A 19,849-nucleotide genomic window follows, 5' to 3' on the forward strand; every position below is an offset into this window, starting at 1 on the left:
TTGAATCCACTCTGTGCTACTTCGTGTTTTCCTCAAAAGCAGTCACCATTTAGCATGGTGACACCATTTACCAAGGTTACAGGCAGACTAAATGGCGATATGTATTTAAAGACTTGTTTTCATTTTTCTGATCTGCACCCTGGAGTTTGGGCTCAGTTCAACCAGGAACAGCACTTCAAGCAATGTGATGCTTATTTAAGTACTTAACACTAAATAACAGCAGTAGCAACCAGGGTGGTAAAATAATGTTTTATTCCATGAATGAACAAACACTACCATGCCACATCCTAAAGTTCTTTCTACAAAAGATTGTGGACAGAGCAGATTTTTACATTTCTCGGGTCAAGTTCATTTCAGGCTTTTGAGCCTGTTCAGTGTAGCAAAATCTGGACACGCAGCATTCTTATTGTCTATTTGGCATTTTGCCAGATAAAGCAGATTTATACCGTAGTTCTTGTTCACACAATGTCGATGCACTGTAAATTAAAGAAGATAATCAAAACCAAACTAGATCATTTCTGTGGTTTATCAATATATTTTTCATGATGGTCAAAGTACAACCAACATTCAAAGCTTAAAATAAAGATAATAAAAAAGACACACTAAAGAACACAATGGAAACATCATCATTGCTGTCAGGATGCGAGTTTACCCACAGTACTATGTAAAAAGTAGAAACCGGCATTGATATTCAAGCTGTCAAAACAAGAAAAGAAATTACATTAATTGTTATATTTCCAAGCTAGTACTTCTAAAGAGTCCTGATCAGCAAAGAAGTGTTATCGCATGCATGCTGAACACAAGACTAATATTGGATCGGGGACCTGACGAAGAACTGACTTACATTCCTTTATATACAACAAAATGAAATATACAGTATTAATACTGGCTGTACATTTGGTCAGAATATTTTACAAGGAGCGACACTAGTCAAAATTCTTATGACGCAGTTAAGTGGAAGTGAATGAAGTTTGGATTTCTTTCTGAGAGGTGAATGTTTTCACAAGAAGTTTTAAAAGTTGCTTTGCACCGCTGTAATGAAGTGTTAGATACTTTAAAGCAAAAATGCTCCAATTATTTTTTTTCTTTTATGCTTGGCAAAACTAGTGTGAGCAGAAGAGATAATTAAACATGTTTGGAATGTGCTAATCATTGACCTGGAATACAACTAAGCCGCAGACAGCATGTGCAATAAATCTCTGCACACTGGTTCTGTTTAAATGGCTTTATGAGATGATCTGCGAAGTATCTGGTACAAATTCCTGCTACCATAGCCTCATCTAGCCGCTCCCCAACAGGTTACCAACCAATTGTTCGAACACTAAAAGAAAAAGAATAATCATGACCGTCGCATATTTTTCTACAGTACAATAAAAATATCTCAATGTTAAGCTGATTTAGCTTATTTATGTGCATATTTTTCAAGGCTGCCAAGGAAAATACTCAGTCTTGCAGGCAAAGGCTATGCCAGGAACATGAGAGTGAGATTTCCTTTGCTTTATTCTAACAGATTTTTTCTGGGTACCTGGACCCCCATTGCCTCTTTAGATCCCTAAGGTCTGAAGTGAGTTGGTTAATTCAGTGTATGTTTTTTCCCCATCCAGAACAAGCTGAGAAGCTAATAAGGTAAGCATGTGAGGCCCAATGAAAACAGAAGTAAAAGCTACACAAAACAAAGAAATAATTATAGGAAGGTAAAGATCACTGTAACTGTAGCGATATTTTGTACAATTGAATTTGTATGTCGTGTACCAAAGACAAACCTTCTGAACTTGGGAAAGAGCAGGCAAGTATATATGAATCAGTATCCTTTAAAATAATTGTGCTATAATCTTTTCCATGTATTAGGTTAGATTTTTTTCTGACACAGTGTGATGCTAACTATAGTAACCTTAATATGGATGATGGATTTCACTGCTACTGCTTGATTGCTTGAATGCAAAGAGACATTAAGTCTTCCAGTCCTCAAAGCGGTTTCTTGGGGTGTTCCTTCAAGTTCAATGTCTTACCACTTTCACGCTAGAAGTCACTTTGTGGCAAACAAAAAAAGAAAGAAAAAAAAAAGAAAAAAAACCAAAGGAAAAAAAGATGTTGGTTGTGATGGATTAATTTCAGACAGCAGTTTCTGCTGAGTTCACCATGCTTAATGTTCTTCCATTTAGGAAGGAGTTGCTGTCAAGTAAAGCAGATGAGCTGCTTTCAGTTTTCTTTAAATACATGCTAACAACGTAACATCTCTTTCTTCAGGAAAATGATCCAGTTGCATATTGTTAGAGAGATCTGCCTTGTGCTTAGCACGGACAAGTAGGGTTAATCGTCATCCTCCTCCTCTTTCAGTGGGGCTATCGGGAGTTTGTCCTGAACTTGGAAACACTCCACAAAGAAGTTGACAATGGAGTTGTACAAATGCTGCTCCAATGCTGCATTGCTAAAGTAATGGCTTTCATCAGGGTAAATCTGCAAAGAAACAGGTAAATGCACACTGTTAGGAGCTTAAAGTCTCAGGACTGACCACCCATATCTGCAGCTTGAGCTGGCCTGCAAAACCACTGCTTCTCCTCAGCACCGCGTGCCTTCCCGTAGATGCACATGAGGTCCATGGTAATTCAGATACCACAGTGCTCTAAGCACAGACTTGCATCTTCCTTCAAAAGGAACTCTTCTGGGGGAGGATTTTCCATTTAATTCCATTCTGAACAAGTTCAGGCTAAGCAGAACCAGATCACACTTACAAATAACAGTGCTTGCTCCTTGTGAAAACTGAAAAAAACCCAGTGGAGAGAAACGGCATTATGTTTTACTGACTAAAATGAGGGCCTTAAAGAAAAAATGTCATTAAGTAAAAAATTGAAATAAAGCTTGCTGGAGAAGTAATTAAATAAAAAAAGTGTGGGAAGCTAGAAATGAAATAGTTTAAACACAACTTTCCATTTAAATGGAACAGGCACCTTCTGCACATTGAAGGAATGCGAGACGATCATACTGGGTTGTCTAGACTGGGACATTGAAGGGGGAAAAATGAGTTTCTAGGGCTGGATGCTTGCAGGTAGGACTGAGGTGTCTCACTGCTGCTCTGAGTACCTCAGTCCAAGATGTAGATCCCTCAGACCTCCATTCAGTCCTCAACTAACCTTTGACATGCGTCAAACCCATTGGTGCCTTCAAGCTCCAATGTACTAATGCTTCTGCATTGGGAAATGTGCAGGGGCATCTCAGTCATTTTAGCGCTGACTAAATCTGTGCCGGGCTCATTGCTTAGCTCCCGTGTCTGTGCTCCATCCTATCTGCATTTGGAGCATGATGGAGTGAGCATACCCATCACATGAAGCTCTGCAGTAATGCAGCCAGAGGGAGCTGGTATTCAGTAAATCAAGCGTTAGTAGGAATTGGGCACTGCAACACAATCGTCTATACGGTGGGCTTTAGCATGGTCCCTGGCATGGATTGAGCCTGGGCTAGTTGCACTCTGCTGGCTGTGGCTTGGGATATAGCAGAGGGTAGGGACCATCCCCATGGCTGGTGGATGGGTTCATTTTGGGAGCTTTAATGGCTTGGACATGGGGCATTCAGCAAATCAGAGATGTAATACGGTGGAAAGAGGGGCTTTCTAGACCAGAGTATGTCATTTGCAGTGGGGTGTCAGATTTAAGTGACATTTCTCTCCTTAACTTTTCTGGTTGATTTAATTTAGATCCCCATTTCCCTGTAATTCATCCTGAATTTGCCTGTTGTTCCCAAAGAAAGTCAACAGGCATCAATTCCTTAGAGATACATCTCTCGAAACCTAATTTACTGTAATTCAATAACTGTTCTACAGCTGTCCAAACCAAAATATTGGCATCAAATAAGCACGGGAGTACACAGGAACACATTATATGCTGGTGCTATTTCTACTGCCGGGCTGTGTTTGCAAGTGGCTTTTCAAAGCTTGCTTCATAACACCAGTTTGAGTTCAACCTGGGAAATAACTGTTCAACTATGAAAAAAGGAAACACATACTGTACCTGCAAGCTGTAATTAGCCTTTGCCCTAATTAGGTGTGTGATAAGGTCCGCAGTGTGCTGAAAATGGATTTTTTCTGTAAAAACAGATTACAATCATTAAAGAGACAGATTTAATTAAGAAAAATCAAAGCTACCCCAAACATATAATGAGTGCAAAAGATGGGCTAACTTACCATCAGCAGTAGCATGAATGATCAAAAATGTCTGTTCCTTCAGTAATGAGACTCTGTGTGCTAATTTGGTGATCTGTGAAGGTAAAGGTTGCAATAAGATTAAAAATCTTGCTAGAAATTAGCAATTTATAGGGAGAAAATAGAAACACTTAATTCCATTTGATACTTCATCACAAGGATAACAAGCAGACACCCGCACAGCATATTCTCTTGGCTACTTGAATCAGTCTGGAGGTAAAATAGACTCCCACCCTGTCCTTCCAGGCTCAGTATCAGCAGCAGGAAGAGGTCAGAGACCCTCATCTGTTCTGATAGTATTCACCAAAAGCCTGAACTGCAGAACACATGGAAAATGTCAAAGTGAATTTCCAGTGAATACAAAACACTGATGAAAAGCGTGCCCAGGTGCCTATGCCTAAGAACTCTTTGGAGAGCTGGAGTGACTTTGGTATGGTTTGAAAGCCAACCTCAATGAGCTTTGACAGCCTGGGGGAGGATGTGATACTAAATTCAAGTCTCCACTGCTGAGAATGCCTTTGCCCCAACTATCTTTCAGATGCACGGGGGAAATACAAATCTGAGTGACTCCAAATGGTACTGGGTAAGAGAAATGAAGGACTTCTCCACTTTTTGCTGCATTGTTCAGAAGAATACAAGTCTCACAGAGACTCCAAAAGACTCCAAAAAATCTTGGAGTGGCAAAAGGAATGTACGTCTCAAATCACAGCTGCTACTGCTTTATAGGGGGGCAGGGAATAATAGCGCTCTCAATTTAAATTCAAGTTTCCTTCACTCTTTAAATGTATGTGCCCTACCTCTGGTTCACTTACATGAGTTAATGTATTTTTCAGTTAAGACACCCTTGTATCAATCCTATCTTTCACCTGTTTTCATCTTCCCACTGTCCTATGTGGTTTCCACGGAAGATAGACAAGTGCATCTCCAACAGCAACAGGACATTCCGTGCCTGGCTGTGGAGGTCAAATTAGCTGGCTAAAAACATTGGCATGTATTATTAAGATATGGCCACTGTTATTTTACATTACAGATTACGTGTATCTCTCCTCATTTAAAAGAGAAAGCAACCCGGAACATTAGAAGTGGCCCTGCATATTTCCTTGGTGCTAGAGGCAAGTTTTTGGAAATTTTGGTGGATGCAGGCCTGCTCTGGCTTTCTTGCAGCTCCGCACTCTGTATGGACTTAGAAAGTGTTTGCAAATTTTGCAAGGGTGCCCTCTGATCTTCCCTCTACTGCTCGACTTAATTAATGAGTTCTCTCATTCTCAGATTGCTGGCTGCGATGCTTAAGTCTTGTGATGGTGTATGCACATATCTTGCACCCTGTTCTCCCCTATAGGGCTCCGCTCCTTCCTTTCTGCTCCCTCAGTTGTAACCTACAACACCACAGTACAGCTTTTTTGGAGTCTACATCAAGTCTTGAATTATGTGACCTTCATAAAGTTCATGTCTGGTCCATGGGTTAGGAACAGTTCTTCTCCTTAAGCAATTCATGGTTCAGCTGTGAGATGTGTATCAGTTAGCGTCTGTACCGAGAACAGTGCCATGCTCTGCAGAGAGCTCAGGTGCTGTTCCTACCAGTTAATCCCAAGTTAACCAAAAGTAACCCTATTTGCTTAGGCCAGATTTTCAATGCACGAAGAGTGCGTGGCAATACAAAGCTCTCATTTCTGGAATATTTTCCCTTGCTTTCACCTCTACTGACCTGCCTACAAATTTCTAAAAGGACAAAAAGAGTTTGCAATGATCTAGAGATCGTGAGTGCAAAATCTGAGAGACAATGAACTCAGTATTTAGATAGCCAGGAAAAGCTTCCACTGCAGGGGCACAGGGTGCTACCTGCCTTCTCCATAAGAAAACAGTTTCAAACTTTTGCTGCCTTCATGTCTTTTAGCTGAAGACAAGGCTTAGTAGGCTTCACAATGTCTTCTGTGTAACAAATCTTGTTTGTGTGACTATTCTTTATCAGGTTTTTCCTGATAAAGTAATAGAAGGAAAGAAGACATGAACCGACTGATCCCATCATACATATTAAACAATATCTTCATTAACTGGTGCTGTGTTTCCTTTTCTATGTGCTGTTCAACTCTGGCACAGGGTTCTGCCTACCTGAAATACCACATCTGTGCTTACGTTGAAAAAGCCAAGGGAAGCTGAGCTTCACTTGCCTTTGGGTCAAAAATTATACATCAGAGAGAATCAAAGTGGCAAGACCATTGGGATGAACTTTAAAGGAGGTCATGACGTCATGTCCACTTGGGCACATTGGAGTCACTCAGCTTCAGCTCCTTCAATCTGTAAAACTGGAATAACTGTATTTACCCACTTTAGAGAGGCAGACATGAAAGCTAATCAATAAAAACCATACCCATCATTACTATTAAGACAACAAAAGCAGTAAGCAGGCTGAAGGACACCTTGCTGCCTTTTAAATATAGAGTTTTACTAGTAAGTCCATCTTGCATACCCTTTATCCCTCCCCAAAAGAGAACACATTGAGGAAGAGTTAAAACCCTGTTTGCATTTTATCAGGGAAATGCAGTGTCCATGCAGTTACCTCGTATGCTCTGTTATCAATCCCATGCAAACCCAAGTATCTTTCAGAAAAGGCTGAAGCTTGAAAAGAAAAAAAGAAAACATCTCTTTCAGTCATAAGAGAGTACACTGGTGCCTCTGAGTCAAATATTGAAAATGCTAAAAAAGATCTTCTTTTCTAACATTGCCTTAGTTACACAGGACATATTTCTAAAAGCTTTTAAAAGTGCAATAAGAATATGTAAGAAACTACAGTCTTTCATTATCACCGCTGTCCTGGTTTCAGCTGGGATAGAGTTAACTGTCTTCCTAGTAGCTGGTACAGTGCTATGTTTTGAGTTCAGTATGCAAAGAATGTTGATAACACTGATGTTTTCAGTTGTAGCTAAGTAATGTTTAGTTTAAAGTCAAGGATTTTTCAGCTTCTTATGCCCAACCAGCGAGAAGGCTGGAGGGGCACAAGAAGTTGGGAGGGGACACAGCCAGGGCACCTGACCCAAACTGGCCAACGGGGTATTCCATACCATGGGACGTCACATCCAGTATAGGAACTGGGAAGGGGGGGCGGGGAATCGCCGCTCGGGGACTAACTGGGTGTAGGTCAGCGGGTGGTGAGCAATTGCACTGCGCATCATTTGTACATTCCAATCCTTTCATTATTACTGTTGTCATTTTATTACTGTTATCATTATCATTATTAGTTTCTTCTTTTCTGTTCTATTAAACCGTTCTTATCTCAACCCACGAGTTTTACTTCTTTTCCCGATTTTCTCCCCCATCCCACTGGGTAGGGGGGAGTGAGTGAGCAGCTGCGTGGTGTTTAGTTGCTGGCTGGGGTTAAACCACGACAACCACATACTTACAGTTTCTAAATAAGTCACAGAAGAGTGTGTCCCCCCAGCATTAATGCAACCAAAATATGAGAGGAGAAGAGCACTATCTCGTTGTGTCCCTCTCTCCTTTCATATGGGGCCATTTCCATCAACAGCCTACTGCAAGTTCCCGTTGGTTTGGGGGATAACTGTACGGGACCTGCAGGCTGGCTTAACACCACTGACTTTCATGGCAGTCCCCTGATTTTCACTGGCACTAAGTGCAAAGGCAAGTGGGGTCTCTGAGAGAAAGGACCACCATGTGAAGTGGAGTATTGCTGTCAGAAAGAGGATGGGGCAGGCGGACTGGACCACAGGTTCCATGGATGGATGGTTCAGGTAAGAAAGAAGCACGTTCAAGGCAGTGGTGCAGGTTGGTGGCAGAGGCTGGAGGCTTTTAGAGCCAATTTTCCTTTATTTAAAAGGAGTAAGTAATAAAAGTTATTTGATTACTCTGACCACCATGGCTGGTCCCACTAGTGCCAGCAAAATTTCTCTTGAGGGTGAAAAAAGGGGTTTATGGCTAGTCCTAAGAAGACACACAATACAAAACAGGCAGGACCTTGGGGAAGAAAGAGAAGATAACTGGGAAAGGATAGGGCAGAAACATCATTTGTGGTCAGCAAGAGGGTCTGTGGGCTCTGGGATGGCGTTTACCATATAGTTTGAAGTCTGTCAGTGGGGAAAGAGCGGCTCCACAGGCGAACACCTGGTTCTCTTCACCAGCTGGAAGCATGTAAGTGCTGAGGTAGCCACCGTAATCCTGGAACACAGAAGGGGCAGGGGCATCAGCGGTCCTGCCGTGAAGTGCTGCTGCTTTTGGGTACAGAAACAGGGCAGCTGAGACCTTGCAGCAAACTCTTGGCCATTATAGAGCCTTTAACACCTTGCCCTGAAAAAACATGAAATAAGGGACTTCTCCCTGGCTTCGGCAGATGCGGCTGAAGATGAGCACTGTACTCGTTGCACTCTCCAGAAGGCAGGAGGGTTCTGTGCCCAAGAGCTTGCCTCTTTTCGTCCCACTTGATGGCTGTAGGTCTAATGGGATATGTTACCTCTCCAAAATATTACCCCAGTCTTTTGCTATTTAAAATGGACATCACAATTTCAGCGTCTGCCGTCAGCCTGTTAACAATTCCCTGCAGAGATGCTGCTGTATGTGCAGCTCTCTTCCCCCACTCTAAGCCTGTATCTCCCACAATAAACAATTTCTACTTGCAGTCCCATTCTCATTTCAAACCGTGTGTACTTTGCAATTGCCATTTCCCAGCCGGATACACACTGTGGTACAAATCAGACTCAGAAATCAATATTGTTGTTGTACATTTGTACGACACAAGCTAGATCTACCCACATTCCCATAGGCCTTAAGGGACAAGATGAAAATGAAATGAAAGTTTGCAAGGTAAAAAAAAAAAGATTATCTGACAGTGTTTTTCTGACAAATAGTCAGAAAGTGCACTTTCTGCACTTGGAAGTTAATTAAAAAAAAATAATTGATGAATACATTGATAAAATGAAAGATTTCATCTTTGACATCTCTGAGCAAGAAGCAGACTATCTAAAAAATAAATAATAATAAAAATGTCACCACTGACATATTCAGTAAATCAGGATTTAGCTCAGTTGCTTAGCCACATCAGCCAACTGGAAAGCACAGAGGAACAATGGGAAAACCTTACCTTCCCAAACACACCAACTCGCATTTTATCAATGTAATGCTCCTTCAGCATTGTCCTAAAAATTAGAGAGGAGAAACAATGGGTTAAAAATATTTTTCTCTTACATATAGCAAACACACTGTGATTTTTATCAGCTTGAATTTGGGATAGCCACAGAAAAATTATGTAGACAATCTAAATTCACACTGCTACGTGCTGCTTTCACATGACTCTCTGTTCAATTTAATCTTGCAACCTGTTGTGTTGGATTTGATCAAGCAATGGCAACAAATAACCTGCACTACCTCTGAAAGTCATAATAAAGCTGATGCTATTGCACTACTCTGATAGTGTTTTTAGCGTGATTATCTGCAGAATAAATCTAACAATATGACAGGTCTTGACATCTAGGGTTTTGCACTGTTTTTTTCTGTTTTAAAAAGTTTAAGGGTTTAAAGATGGATTTTTTCCAACTTTGTGGCCAGCAAAAAATTAATGTAGGAGCTGATATGCAAGCTTACTTATTTGTAGCTGTATGACTGTACAGAGCTAAAAATAAATAGGCTTTGAACACGTGATACAGATAAGTGTTCTCTAATTTAGCTCTGTTTAAGGCTTGTTTTTCTCCCTCTGCACTGGCTGGCATGAGCTCTCTCCCACATGCCATCATTTGGTCACAGCTGTATAACTACATTGTCCTTCCCTCCCGCCTCCTTGCTCTACCCTACACACCATTAAAGCAACTAGGACTAATGACAGTCTTGGGTTAATTATCATTAATGAATTAATTGCTTCAATAACAGCGTCATTCACCGGACAGCTTCCAACTGATCCTTCTCTTCCAAAAGGCCCAGCCTCCTCTTAACCTCGTGCAATAGCTTAGTGCCTTGGAAGCCACTCCCGCGGCCGTCGAACTTCAGCACGATGGTGTTGTGAGAGCTGACCATGACACTTTCCCACGTCACCTCAAATCTCTCCGTTACGATCTGGCTGCCAGGCGTCCCGTCTCTGAAACAGAAATAGGCATCAAGCAAAGGCAACGGCACCAAGCCCGGGCCAAACGCCCTCCCCGGGGGCCGTGAGCTTGCCGTGGCAATGGGGACCGGCAGCTCCCGCATGCATTGTAAGGCAGGGCAGATTTCAAGAAAGGGAGACCAGTCTCTGCAACGATGATGTGCGGAAGGCTGGTTGTGTGGGATGTGTTTTCAGGCTGCGGTGGAAGCTGCAGGTTGGTTTCTGCCTCCCTTTTTGCACAGCAACTATCGCTGCGCTAAGCTGAGCTCTGAACAAACCTAGTAAGCACATCACTAACTGGGCAGGATTCCTCCTGTGAGGAAACCAGGGCACTGACGCAGAGGTCAGTTGAGTTTTCGCTTTTTACACCTGCTCTAATTTATATCTGTATTCTACATTCCCCAAAGATGGTATTTTTCTGGTGGAGGGGTTTCTGTGAGGAGCCTGGCTTTGGGGTGCACTGGCACTGCCAAAATATGTTGGATGAAGCTTGCAGACACCAATCATCCTTTTCTTTACTGGCAAGTGCTGGGGTTTCATTTATTGCCCCCCTTCACCCAGCCCAGCCCTTCCCTCTCCCACGGGGTTCTTGAAAGTGGCTGTAGATGGAGCTGTCAATCACTTCTGTCACTCACAAAAGTACAGAGGGAAAGCACACTTTTAAAGCGATAAAACTAACAGCTTAAAAATGCCCAGGTTGGCCCAAAATTGGACACCACTTCAGCTAGACTGCTTGGAAAAATCAAGAGATGATGATGATGATTACAAGTAATATTTTAGGACTCGGATTACTGTAGAGATACTGGCACTTCCGTCTACTTCTTGTCTTTTTTGGGGTTCTTGGAGACATCAGGCAACTCACTGCAGGATTTTAATGTGCATGTGACTTCAGTTATTTGCATTTATTCAAGCGAGACCCAGGCACATCCAGCTTCAGAGGCAGCCTAATCAAGTGCTGTTAGCTTGATGAGTACCAATCTTCCTCAAGCACTTGTATAATGAAGTACATTTTCTCTGCAGTAATTTTGTGATGTAATGACACGCTTATTGCAGTGTTTTTGTCCTTCATGGAGGGATGTGCAGGATGGCGTTCAGGCATTCGTCACTCCTGCATGAGGCTTCTCTCTCGTGGGGTGTTCCCTGGCAGGGAGCAAGCGATGCAGTGGGACGCAGCCAGGGCCAAACAGGTTCTTTCAAGGTGAGTGACTTCCCTACCCCATTTTCTCTCCAAATTGCCAGAAAAAACTCAGTAATGTGTATTATTATTACTAAATGTTGCATAAAGAAATACCCATCTGCTGTGCCTGCCAGGAGGAAATCCTACCTACCTAATATAAATGCTAACGTCATGGAGATCTTCAAAGGTTTCTAGCTCTCTCTTTACTGTCACTTCGGGGAACACTGGCATTTACATGGGAAGGATTGCTGCATGAGGGTGTCTAAAATTTAAGCTGCAGTAAGGCTGACTGCATCCCACTCTAAAACTACCTGCTAAGCACAGCGTGAGTGCCCTAAGCACTGGGACAGAAAGTCAACATCCATCTTTTATTCCTCCCCCTCCTGCTTCTGCCCCCAAAATTATTGAATTGCAAGTGTACATGGAACAACTTCACAAAATCCTGCAATCTACTCTGCAGGATTTCACTAGGGCACCCTCCCGGGAGCTGAAACCCTTTGCTCAAACATGGGAGGGAAGGGACCTACGTCTAGTCTCTCCCAGCTCCGAGGTGAGACAGAGGGTAGGGACCAACGTGCTGGACTTAGGTGCTAAAGCAGCCTGGCGTTCATTGTACAAAACATATCTTAAAAGGCTCTGACCATGGCCGAGCTTTCCACGCTGCCCAATAACGTGAACAGAAAGGACAAGCGAGAACTTACACAATCAAAAGCAAGGGGTAGTGCGCAGTGTCCGAAAAGGTTGCTGGCTTTAAGATCTGCATGGGCAATTCTAGGCAAAAAAAAAACCAAAAAACAACATGTCTTCAGTGTGGGAACACTGACATAACTCTAATAGATTTTTCTGGTGTTTTGGCCTCTTATGAGCAGGAACAAAATGGCATTTCAGCAGAGGCACTGGTAAATAACACCTTAGAAACACAGATGTTGTCTAAGAAAAGACCCATATTATGATAGCCGAGGTGACAGGAAATGTAAATCGGGAGTACAGCGTGAGCTGTTCAGTCATGCATCACTTTTACAGCATTCAATTAACATCTGGCAATAGCTATAATTTTCCTTTTTGGCAGGTGGATGAGTGACGCAGCCAGAAATCAATATTTCAGGGCAGCAGAGGAGGGGGAAAATTGGCGATGAAAATGATAATTTTAAACCCAATTAAGTATGGTGGCTGGGGGAGAGAATAGGATTATTTTGCTATAATGGTGTGAAGACGCATAGAGAAACATGTATTTTAATCCTGATTTCCAGAGGTCTTAATTTTGCTGTAAAACAGGAGGTAACTGTGCCGAAGCCCATGTTGTTATACCGGTACTGAACCAATATAAGTGAGGGACGTGCTCACCGAAGCTTCATTTAACTGCTTCCTATGGCTTCATCTCGATAGCCAAAAATGCTGCCATACAAATGCTTTCCACATTAACAAGAGCACATTTATTTTTAAAATGTTAACTACAATCCAGATTAGCAAAGGCCCAGCAATTAAATTGGTATTAGAAGCATTTTCAGTAGATTAATACACAGATTAACCGTGTGGTTTAAGTGGTTTGCTTTGCAATTATTGTCTGACACTCCACCTAATTAGTTATTCCATCTGAATGCTAATAGCTGCAAATTGGATCAATGGCCCAGGGACAGCCAAAAAGGCCACCGCTTGACTTTAAATATAACTAAGCACTAGGTGCAGCATTCTCAAGGCTGTTAAGCCCAAAGCTTTGAAAATTCAGGGAGGACACAGAAGAACAGCCACACAGCTCCAACCAGCTTCTATTTATTACACACACACACACATATAAATTTTAGGTTAAATGACCAGAATTGCATTTCAATGATACCTGCATTTAAGATATTTAGCATCAAGCTGAGTTATTCTTAATAAACTGCCAGTGTCACTACGAATTGGCTCACTGGGGGATAGATGTCATCTTTATGACAGGCTCTTTCCCTGTCTTTTCTTGCCCATAAGGCCTGGAAGTGCATGTCTGTTCTTGTTATTTTATGCACTGGTTTATGTTCCTAATGCCCACGGGCAAGCAGGACATTTTAGGGCCATTATTATCCTTTTCAAATGGCAACTGTCTCTCAGCCTTTGCTTCACAGTTTATAACACCTGGTAATGGTTGAAATCAGTAACCTGCCATCCATCACACCTCATTGCTTTCATTTCACTGCACCCAATCTGAGAGGTACACTGCTTTTTGGCATGGGAAATATTATGGGTCATACTTTGAACCCAGGTTCTTTGGGTTTTTGTTTTAGAGTTGCCACCATACACAGAAACTGGGATTTTTGGGAGCCATTGCACAAATCTGAGTATGTGGATTTTCCACAGATAGGTAAGATATCTGCTTACAGCCAGAGGACATGCTTTTCAGGTTGTTTCAGGTACAAGTACAGAGACAGGCAGAAAATGCTTACACTTTGGCTGTTTGCCACTAGGCTTTTCTCTGTCTCTTTGGCGTATAGATATGTGGGGAATGATTATACAAGTGGTACAAATAATGCACCATCTGTGGATGTAAACTACTCCAAGTTTCTGCCTTTAATCCAGGTGAAATTTCTTTTGGCTTTTCTCATAAAGCTGGTTTTTTTTCTACCCTATCAAATGATATGGCTTTCTCAAAGAATCCTGATGGGCAGCCATTGGCAAGTTGTCTTCATTCACTGCAGTTCAGTACTGTATACTGAAAGGCAGCCACAGCTGTAGCCAGCAAGCACATACAGCATCCCACTTCAAACCCATTTCAAATAACACACCAGTCCAGCTAGGGCAAATGCCCCAAACAATGAGGGCACCACACCGTGTCATTTCCCAGAGTAGCTTTCTCTCTACAAAGAGAATTTCAAAAGGGAAAAAATCCAACCCTATCATTTTGCCTTTCTTCAGCTGCATTCTCATCAAATCTTGTCTCTGTAATAACCTCCTTATGTAGCACATCCTAAGAGAGTGCTTTGCAAACTGTGTGAGTTTATTGAGAGCCAAAGTCATTTCTCCTCCTGCCAGTCTAGCCAAGATGACTGTATCATTTCACAGCAATAGTAGTGAAAAAGAAAAATAAGAGAGAGGAAAGGTGCTACTTACTGTAATCATCTATCTTGATTTCCATGTATTCTACCTTAGGCATTTGCCTGTCATTTACAGTCAGCTGCACATTTTCATTTACCTCCAGCTCAAAAATTTCTGAAAGGAGAAGGACAAGATCACAAAAACTTTTGGCATTGTTTGTGAAAAAGCATTTTAACGTTTTACAGCCACCTTAATATTTGTAACACAGTTTCCTTACGAAAGAATTTTCTTCTAATCCTCACAGACATTTAATTCAGTTCAGCATTTGAAACCCCTTCCAGGTTCTGCATTGGCAAAAAGCTATATTCCTGAAATCAAGTGATATTCAGCCGACTTAGAGCAGATGGGAATGTGACCTCCTGTGCTGAGACACTACTATGGGTCCCAGTCAGACATCTACCTGCTGTGCAAAGCTAGATATCAAACAAAGAGGTCCTCAAGTCTGTGCCCAAGTTACACATAATAAATGGGGAAAGGGAGGAGACTATGGAAGGCTTCAGGACAAGGTTGTGCTGCTACACAAGAGAAAATCCATGGGACGGAAAGCCATGGGGAGGGAAGAGTGGACAAAGATCATACAACGCTGCAACATCAGGTTTTGGAGCAGTCTTGGCTTTCAGAGTGTTTCAAGAATTGTTCATTTTGCTTGTGTGTCTTATCCGAGGACTGTCTGGGACTGAAATAGAGGATCCCCTCCTCCTTCCCAAGATTTAACCTTTATTCCCCACATCCTGGCCATGGGCTCTAACGGCTGAGCCTCTTCTAAAAAAGTGGCCACCTCCAACATGAGAAAGAGCAATTGCTTCCCAGCTGGTAAGGAAAGGGCCCGTCTTTAGAAGACGTTTCAGGTTGTATGTCCTAGGTGGTGTGAAATGTCTCCTGGTGATGTGAGGCTCCCGAGCTCCACGGGGGAGGGATTCAGGGACTGGGGTGACCCCACTGTGGTGGCAGTGAATCCTGGTCTGGGGGGCACATTGCAGTGCTCATCCCCATGGCATCAGGTTGGGTTTGAACCAGGGGGATCCAGGGCATTATCTCTGCCATGGGAACCCAAGGAGGGATGAGGGTATTGCACCAAATTATGTGTTTCATTGACTGTCACTTCCCTTTTGAGACACACTGATAAATAGATGTGTAACCTCAGCTCCTCAGATAATACTTACGGTACCTGATTATCATGCTTTCATTGCCCATCTCTGCTGAACAGGCAGGCACAGAACAAAAACATGCCCTTCCCAGTTAATACATTTCACAGATCTTTCAGCAATAGTATATTGGTTCAATGACTATTCACCCTGCTTCTTCAATCTCTGTTGAAACCACAGCCCCCATGAAAGTGCCAAAGCAACAGCCTATTACGTTTCGTTAAATATTAAGATTCTCATTTAATTATGGCACACACAAGTAGCTTTATCAGCAGAAAGGGGCTTGCCACGTAGGGGAATTTAGTCAAGCCGTTTTATTTGTTCATGTAATTGCAGTCACAGAAAGCCAGGAAGACTGTGGAGGAAATAAAAAAGATTGGCATATCTCCTAAAGGACTTCCTTTTCTGCTTTAGGACCACAGGGAGCTTGAGTCTGTGGAGTACAAATGGTCATTGCTTAATTAAATGTAAGCACGCTATAATATTCAGTGCAACTCACTATTATCAGATTATTGCAGAATACAGAGGCAAACTCCCTTTATAGAGTAATGGGCTCATATTAAATAAGTAAATTCAGTAACATGCAACTGTCAGTTGCCCTTTATTCAAAAGCAAAAGAATGAGAGGGAAAAAAAGAAACCAGACGAAATGCTAATCATATGCAGAAAATAATGAATTTCGGTAGCGGATCGAGTTCTCTATGTAATAAATGCTACACATATATATCTGTCAAAATAAAACTAGTCTCAGTGTGTTTTATGTTACTTTTTCAAGCCCTTCATTTGCTGTTTCTGTTTTACACTATCTCTCATTTTATTTACCTAAAAGTATTTTATAAAACTATATAGGAGGCTATAACATGGTTCATGAGAGCACTATGCTGTACATGCTGTTACAGCCAGTCAGCCATCTCCATGTCTATGGTAAACTTAAGGTATTGTGTTTAAGGGGGAAAAAAAGAAAGTGACTTTGGAGATGCAGGTCAGAGTTAAGAAACTCTCCTGGCCTCGTGGCAACATCTTCTTCAGGCTGAAGAGCCTTGGGGGCATCACCAGGGCTGCTCAGGAGTTATGCTTGGTGAGGGCACTGCCAAGCTCAGGTCTCTGCTGGGAAGAAGAAGAGCTGATACATGCTTGTGCACAGACTGAGATATGAGTGGTCACTGGTGCAGAAAGACTGAAAAGCTAGGAGCTTGCAATTTGCTTTCAGTATTCCTTAAAAAAGCAATTCTTGTATTTTTACAGACCAGAATAGCTACAAGTGCCAACTTTTGCACATTTATAGCAGAAGTAGTTTCACAAGGGACCAGAGAGGCACAGGGAGCTACACCCCTAGCCCACTATTGCCAGCGGCAATAACCCTGGCTCCACAGTGAGAGCCCTCCTCCGGACAGCAAAATCAGTCAGCTCCATTGTGGCACTTTTACCCAGAAATTATAGACCAGTAGGGAAACTGAGTCACGAGGAAATGAAATATTTATCTCATGGTGACCCTGTAAGCAAGATGACAGCAGGTGGTCTAAGCCATGTTCCAGGGTATGTTGTGCTGCTTTGCTTTGGCAGCAAACATCTCTCTTGCTGCCCTTACAGGACAGTCATGCAGCAGTACATTGCTTTAATCTAGCTTGTTCCAGGATGCTGCTAAATTTTATACATGTCTTTCTCTGCAAAGGAACATTTTAATTGGAAAAAAAAATATGGAAAATGATGGAAGGATAAATTAAGAGTTAAATGTACAATACATCTCATTAACAATATTGGACACTTGACACTAGATGGAACACTACTGGGTATTTCTATTTTAATGGCAAAGGATACAATAAGCCACAAATCTGATTTTAAATAATTCAATCAGAATTTGGGATCACACTGTACACATCCTGCTTACAAGTAAAACTTTTCTAGGTGGGGTAAGGTCTTGAAATGCATCTCGCCAACAGAAATTGAGAAAACAGGGAACACACAGAAACTGTATAAAGCAAGATGGATCCTGTGCTTTTTTCTTACATGTCTTGGTGCCACTGGAGTCTTTCCTTTGACACTTACCACCTTCAATGGGAAATGAAGGAGCTTAGCATTTCACCGAAAACCTTTAGATTGAGAGCCAAGAGCCAAATTCCCCGGTTTGCTCTGCTCCTTTGCAGAGACAACAGCAGTGAGTTGCTGTAAATCCAGTTAAGCTAAACTGATACCTGATAAACTAGTCATGTACAGAGCAGCTAGAATAAAGGTGTTGCTTATTATTTGGATCCTAGCAATGCCTGAAGTCCCTAACTTCAGGTTAAGGCTGGGCTAAACTCTACATTAAAATGAAAGATAAGGGTCTACCATCAAAGTGACAGGAGCAGAAAAATCTTGGTTTCGCATAAGACACAGTCCCACACCTTGCTATGAAGTCTCGTGAGACTCATGAAGGAGAGGAAGGGGCACCTTGGTTTAAGACCCCTGTAGAGAAGGGACAGAGAAAGGCTGTCTATCTGAGGCTTTCTGCCACTCTGACTTGGGGTAAAAAAATTGATCTTCCTGGATAATTTGTATTGCTACAGGTTTGAAGGAGGAACCCCAGAAACCTCATGGCTCTCTGGGCTCTACAGGGAGTCCTAGCCAGTCTGACAATGGCTACAGCCAGTACCAAAGATTTTGAGGGAAAAAAACCTGTATTTGGAATAATTCCAGCTTCACACTGGTGTAGGTGTGAGTCATTAGCACGAAAAAACCTTACCAAACAATAAGTGCTACAATCCCTGTGAACAGATCGGAAAACCAGGCAGAGGTACAACTTGTGGGGTTCACTCCTCTGCATTATCTCTTTCAACCTGGTAATCCATACCAGAGTGATTTTTTTTGAAAATCATAGATTAAGCTAAATATTTCTTATTTTTGAGTAGGCCATAAATCAATATCTGCGAAAGACTAACAAAAAGCGTGAGAGAGATCTGGACTGTGCAATTTTTAAGAAAGTTGATAACAAACATCATGCCCAAACCACTGTCTTCATACCCCAAACAGAAATCTTTCGTGACAGCAGCACAACAGCTCTGCAAGTCCCTCTGACTTGCAGAAGACTTGCATTTAGGCAGAGGCTGGGGTCCCTGCTAGTCTAAGTTTACCAAAGACCAGCTACATCTCAGTGTCCTGCCTGGCTACTTTTCTCTGCAGAATTGCAAGGCTCAAGCCCATTCTTACTCTGTGCATCGGTTGTGTTGTGAACAGTCACCATCGGGACTCGGGGACCTTGAAAAGAAGAAGAAAAGAAGTCGGTTAAATATCTATTGAAGCACACACAGATACACGTGAACCTGGTTTTGAATTCCACAGAGCTGAAGACTCCTGAGACTCGCTTTCCATGCAAGAGTAATCTAAAAAGCAAATCACCCTGGTATTAGAAAGAGTCTATGAATAAATGACAGTGCTGTAGACTTGAAGGCATGCGAGGTTTCAAAGCCCTTTCCCAACGGACCACTAAATGCATCTTTCCCTAATTTGTAAACATTAAAATTAGCACAAACACAATTAAATCACTTGCTTTTAAAATTATTCTAATGACACCCAAACATCACAGCACAAAGCATTTACATTTTGTATGCTATGGATAACTGTTGCTGTTTTGCAAATGTTTTTGTTTTGTTGTTTTGGTTTTTTTAAATGAATTAAACACCAGTTTAGCTCTCACACTAAAAAAGACCACATATGCTGTCTTAAAATGCAGCATTTGGGTATTGAAATCAGTCAGTATTATACAAAGAGGATTATCATTACTATGCAATGCACAAGAGTGAACCACAGAATTCATTGCCATAGGATGCTACAGTCTTTAAGATGCTATAGTCTTTACCACAGGATGCTATATTCTTCAGCACAGGATGCTGTAGGATGCTATAGTCCTTAGCACAGTGATCTGGATTTAACTTCTTGTTCAGAAAGTCACCAAGTGGCTGATTGATAGAAAAATGGGATGGTACATGAGATTAGGTTAATTTTGTAGTTGTCAGCTTCTTTCTCTCTGTTTTTCAGTTACCATCTGCTGTCTGCTCTCAGAGGCAGGACGGTGGGCCAAGATGAGCTTCAGTCTGACCCAGTACAGCCACTCCTATGTTACTACCATACCTCTTCATAGCTTTTCCAATGAGTTTGACAATACTGCTCAGGAAGATGGAAGAAGCACTGCAATGATGAAATGGTTAA

General features: G+C 42.0%; 1 protein-coding gene across 5 annotated transcripts in view; it reads right to left on the minus strand.

Moving 5' to 3' along the window:
* Nucleotides 1–235: 235 nt before the first annotated feature.
* Nucleotides 236–19,849, minus strand: part of DPP6 (dipeptidyl peptidase like 6) — a 577,844-nt gene continuing 558,230 nt past the window's right edge. For all 5 annotated transcript variants that reach the window (XM_052806934.1, XM_052806950.1, XM_052806924.1 and 2 more), the window contains exons 17-26: nt 18,851–18,898; nt 14,536–14,634; nt 12,156–12,225; nt 10,077–10,271; nt 9,285–9,339; nt 8,260–8,365; nt 6,753–6,811; nt 4,178–4,250; nt 4,005–4,078; nt 236–2,457 (exon numbers count right to left, since the gene is read on the minus strand). In XM_052806934.1, the coding sequence (XP_052662894.1) occupies nt 2,311–2,457; nt 4,005–4,078; nt 4,178–4,250; nt 6,753–6,811; nt 8,260–8,365; nt 9,285–9,339; nt 10,077–10,271; nt 12,156–12,225; nt 14,536–14,634; nt 18,851–18,898 (926 nt within the window). In that variant the 3' untranslated portion in view covers nt 236–2,310. The remainder of the gene's footprint in view (nt 2,458–4,004; nt 4,079–4,177; nt 4,251–6,752; nt 6,812–8,259; nt 8,366–9,284; nt 9,340–10,076; nt 10,272–12,155; nt 12,226–14,535; nt 14,635–18,850; nt 18,899–19,849) is intronic.

The sequence above is a fragment of the Harpia harpyja genome, chromosome 1 (genome assembly GCF_026419915.1).
Source record: "Harpia harpyja isolate bHarHar1 chromosome 1, bHarHar1 primary haplotype, whole genome shotgun sequence".
In the NCBI taxonomy this organism is placed as follows: domain Eukaryota; kingdom Metazoa; phylum Chordata; class Aves; order Accipitriformes; family Accipitridae; genus Harpia; species Harpia harpyja.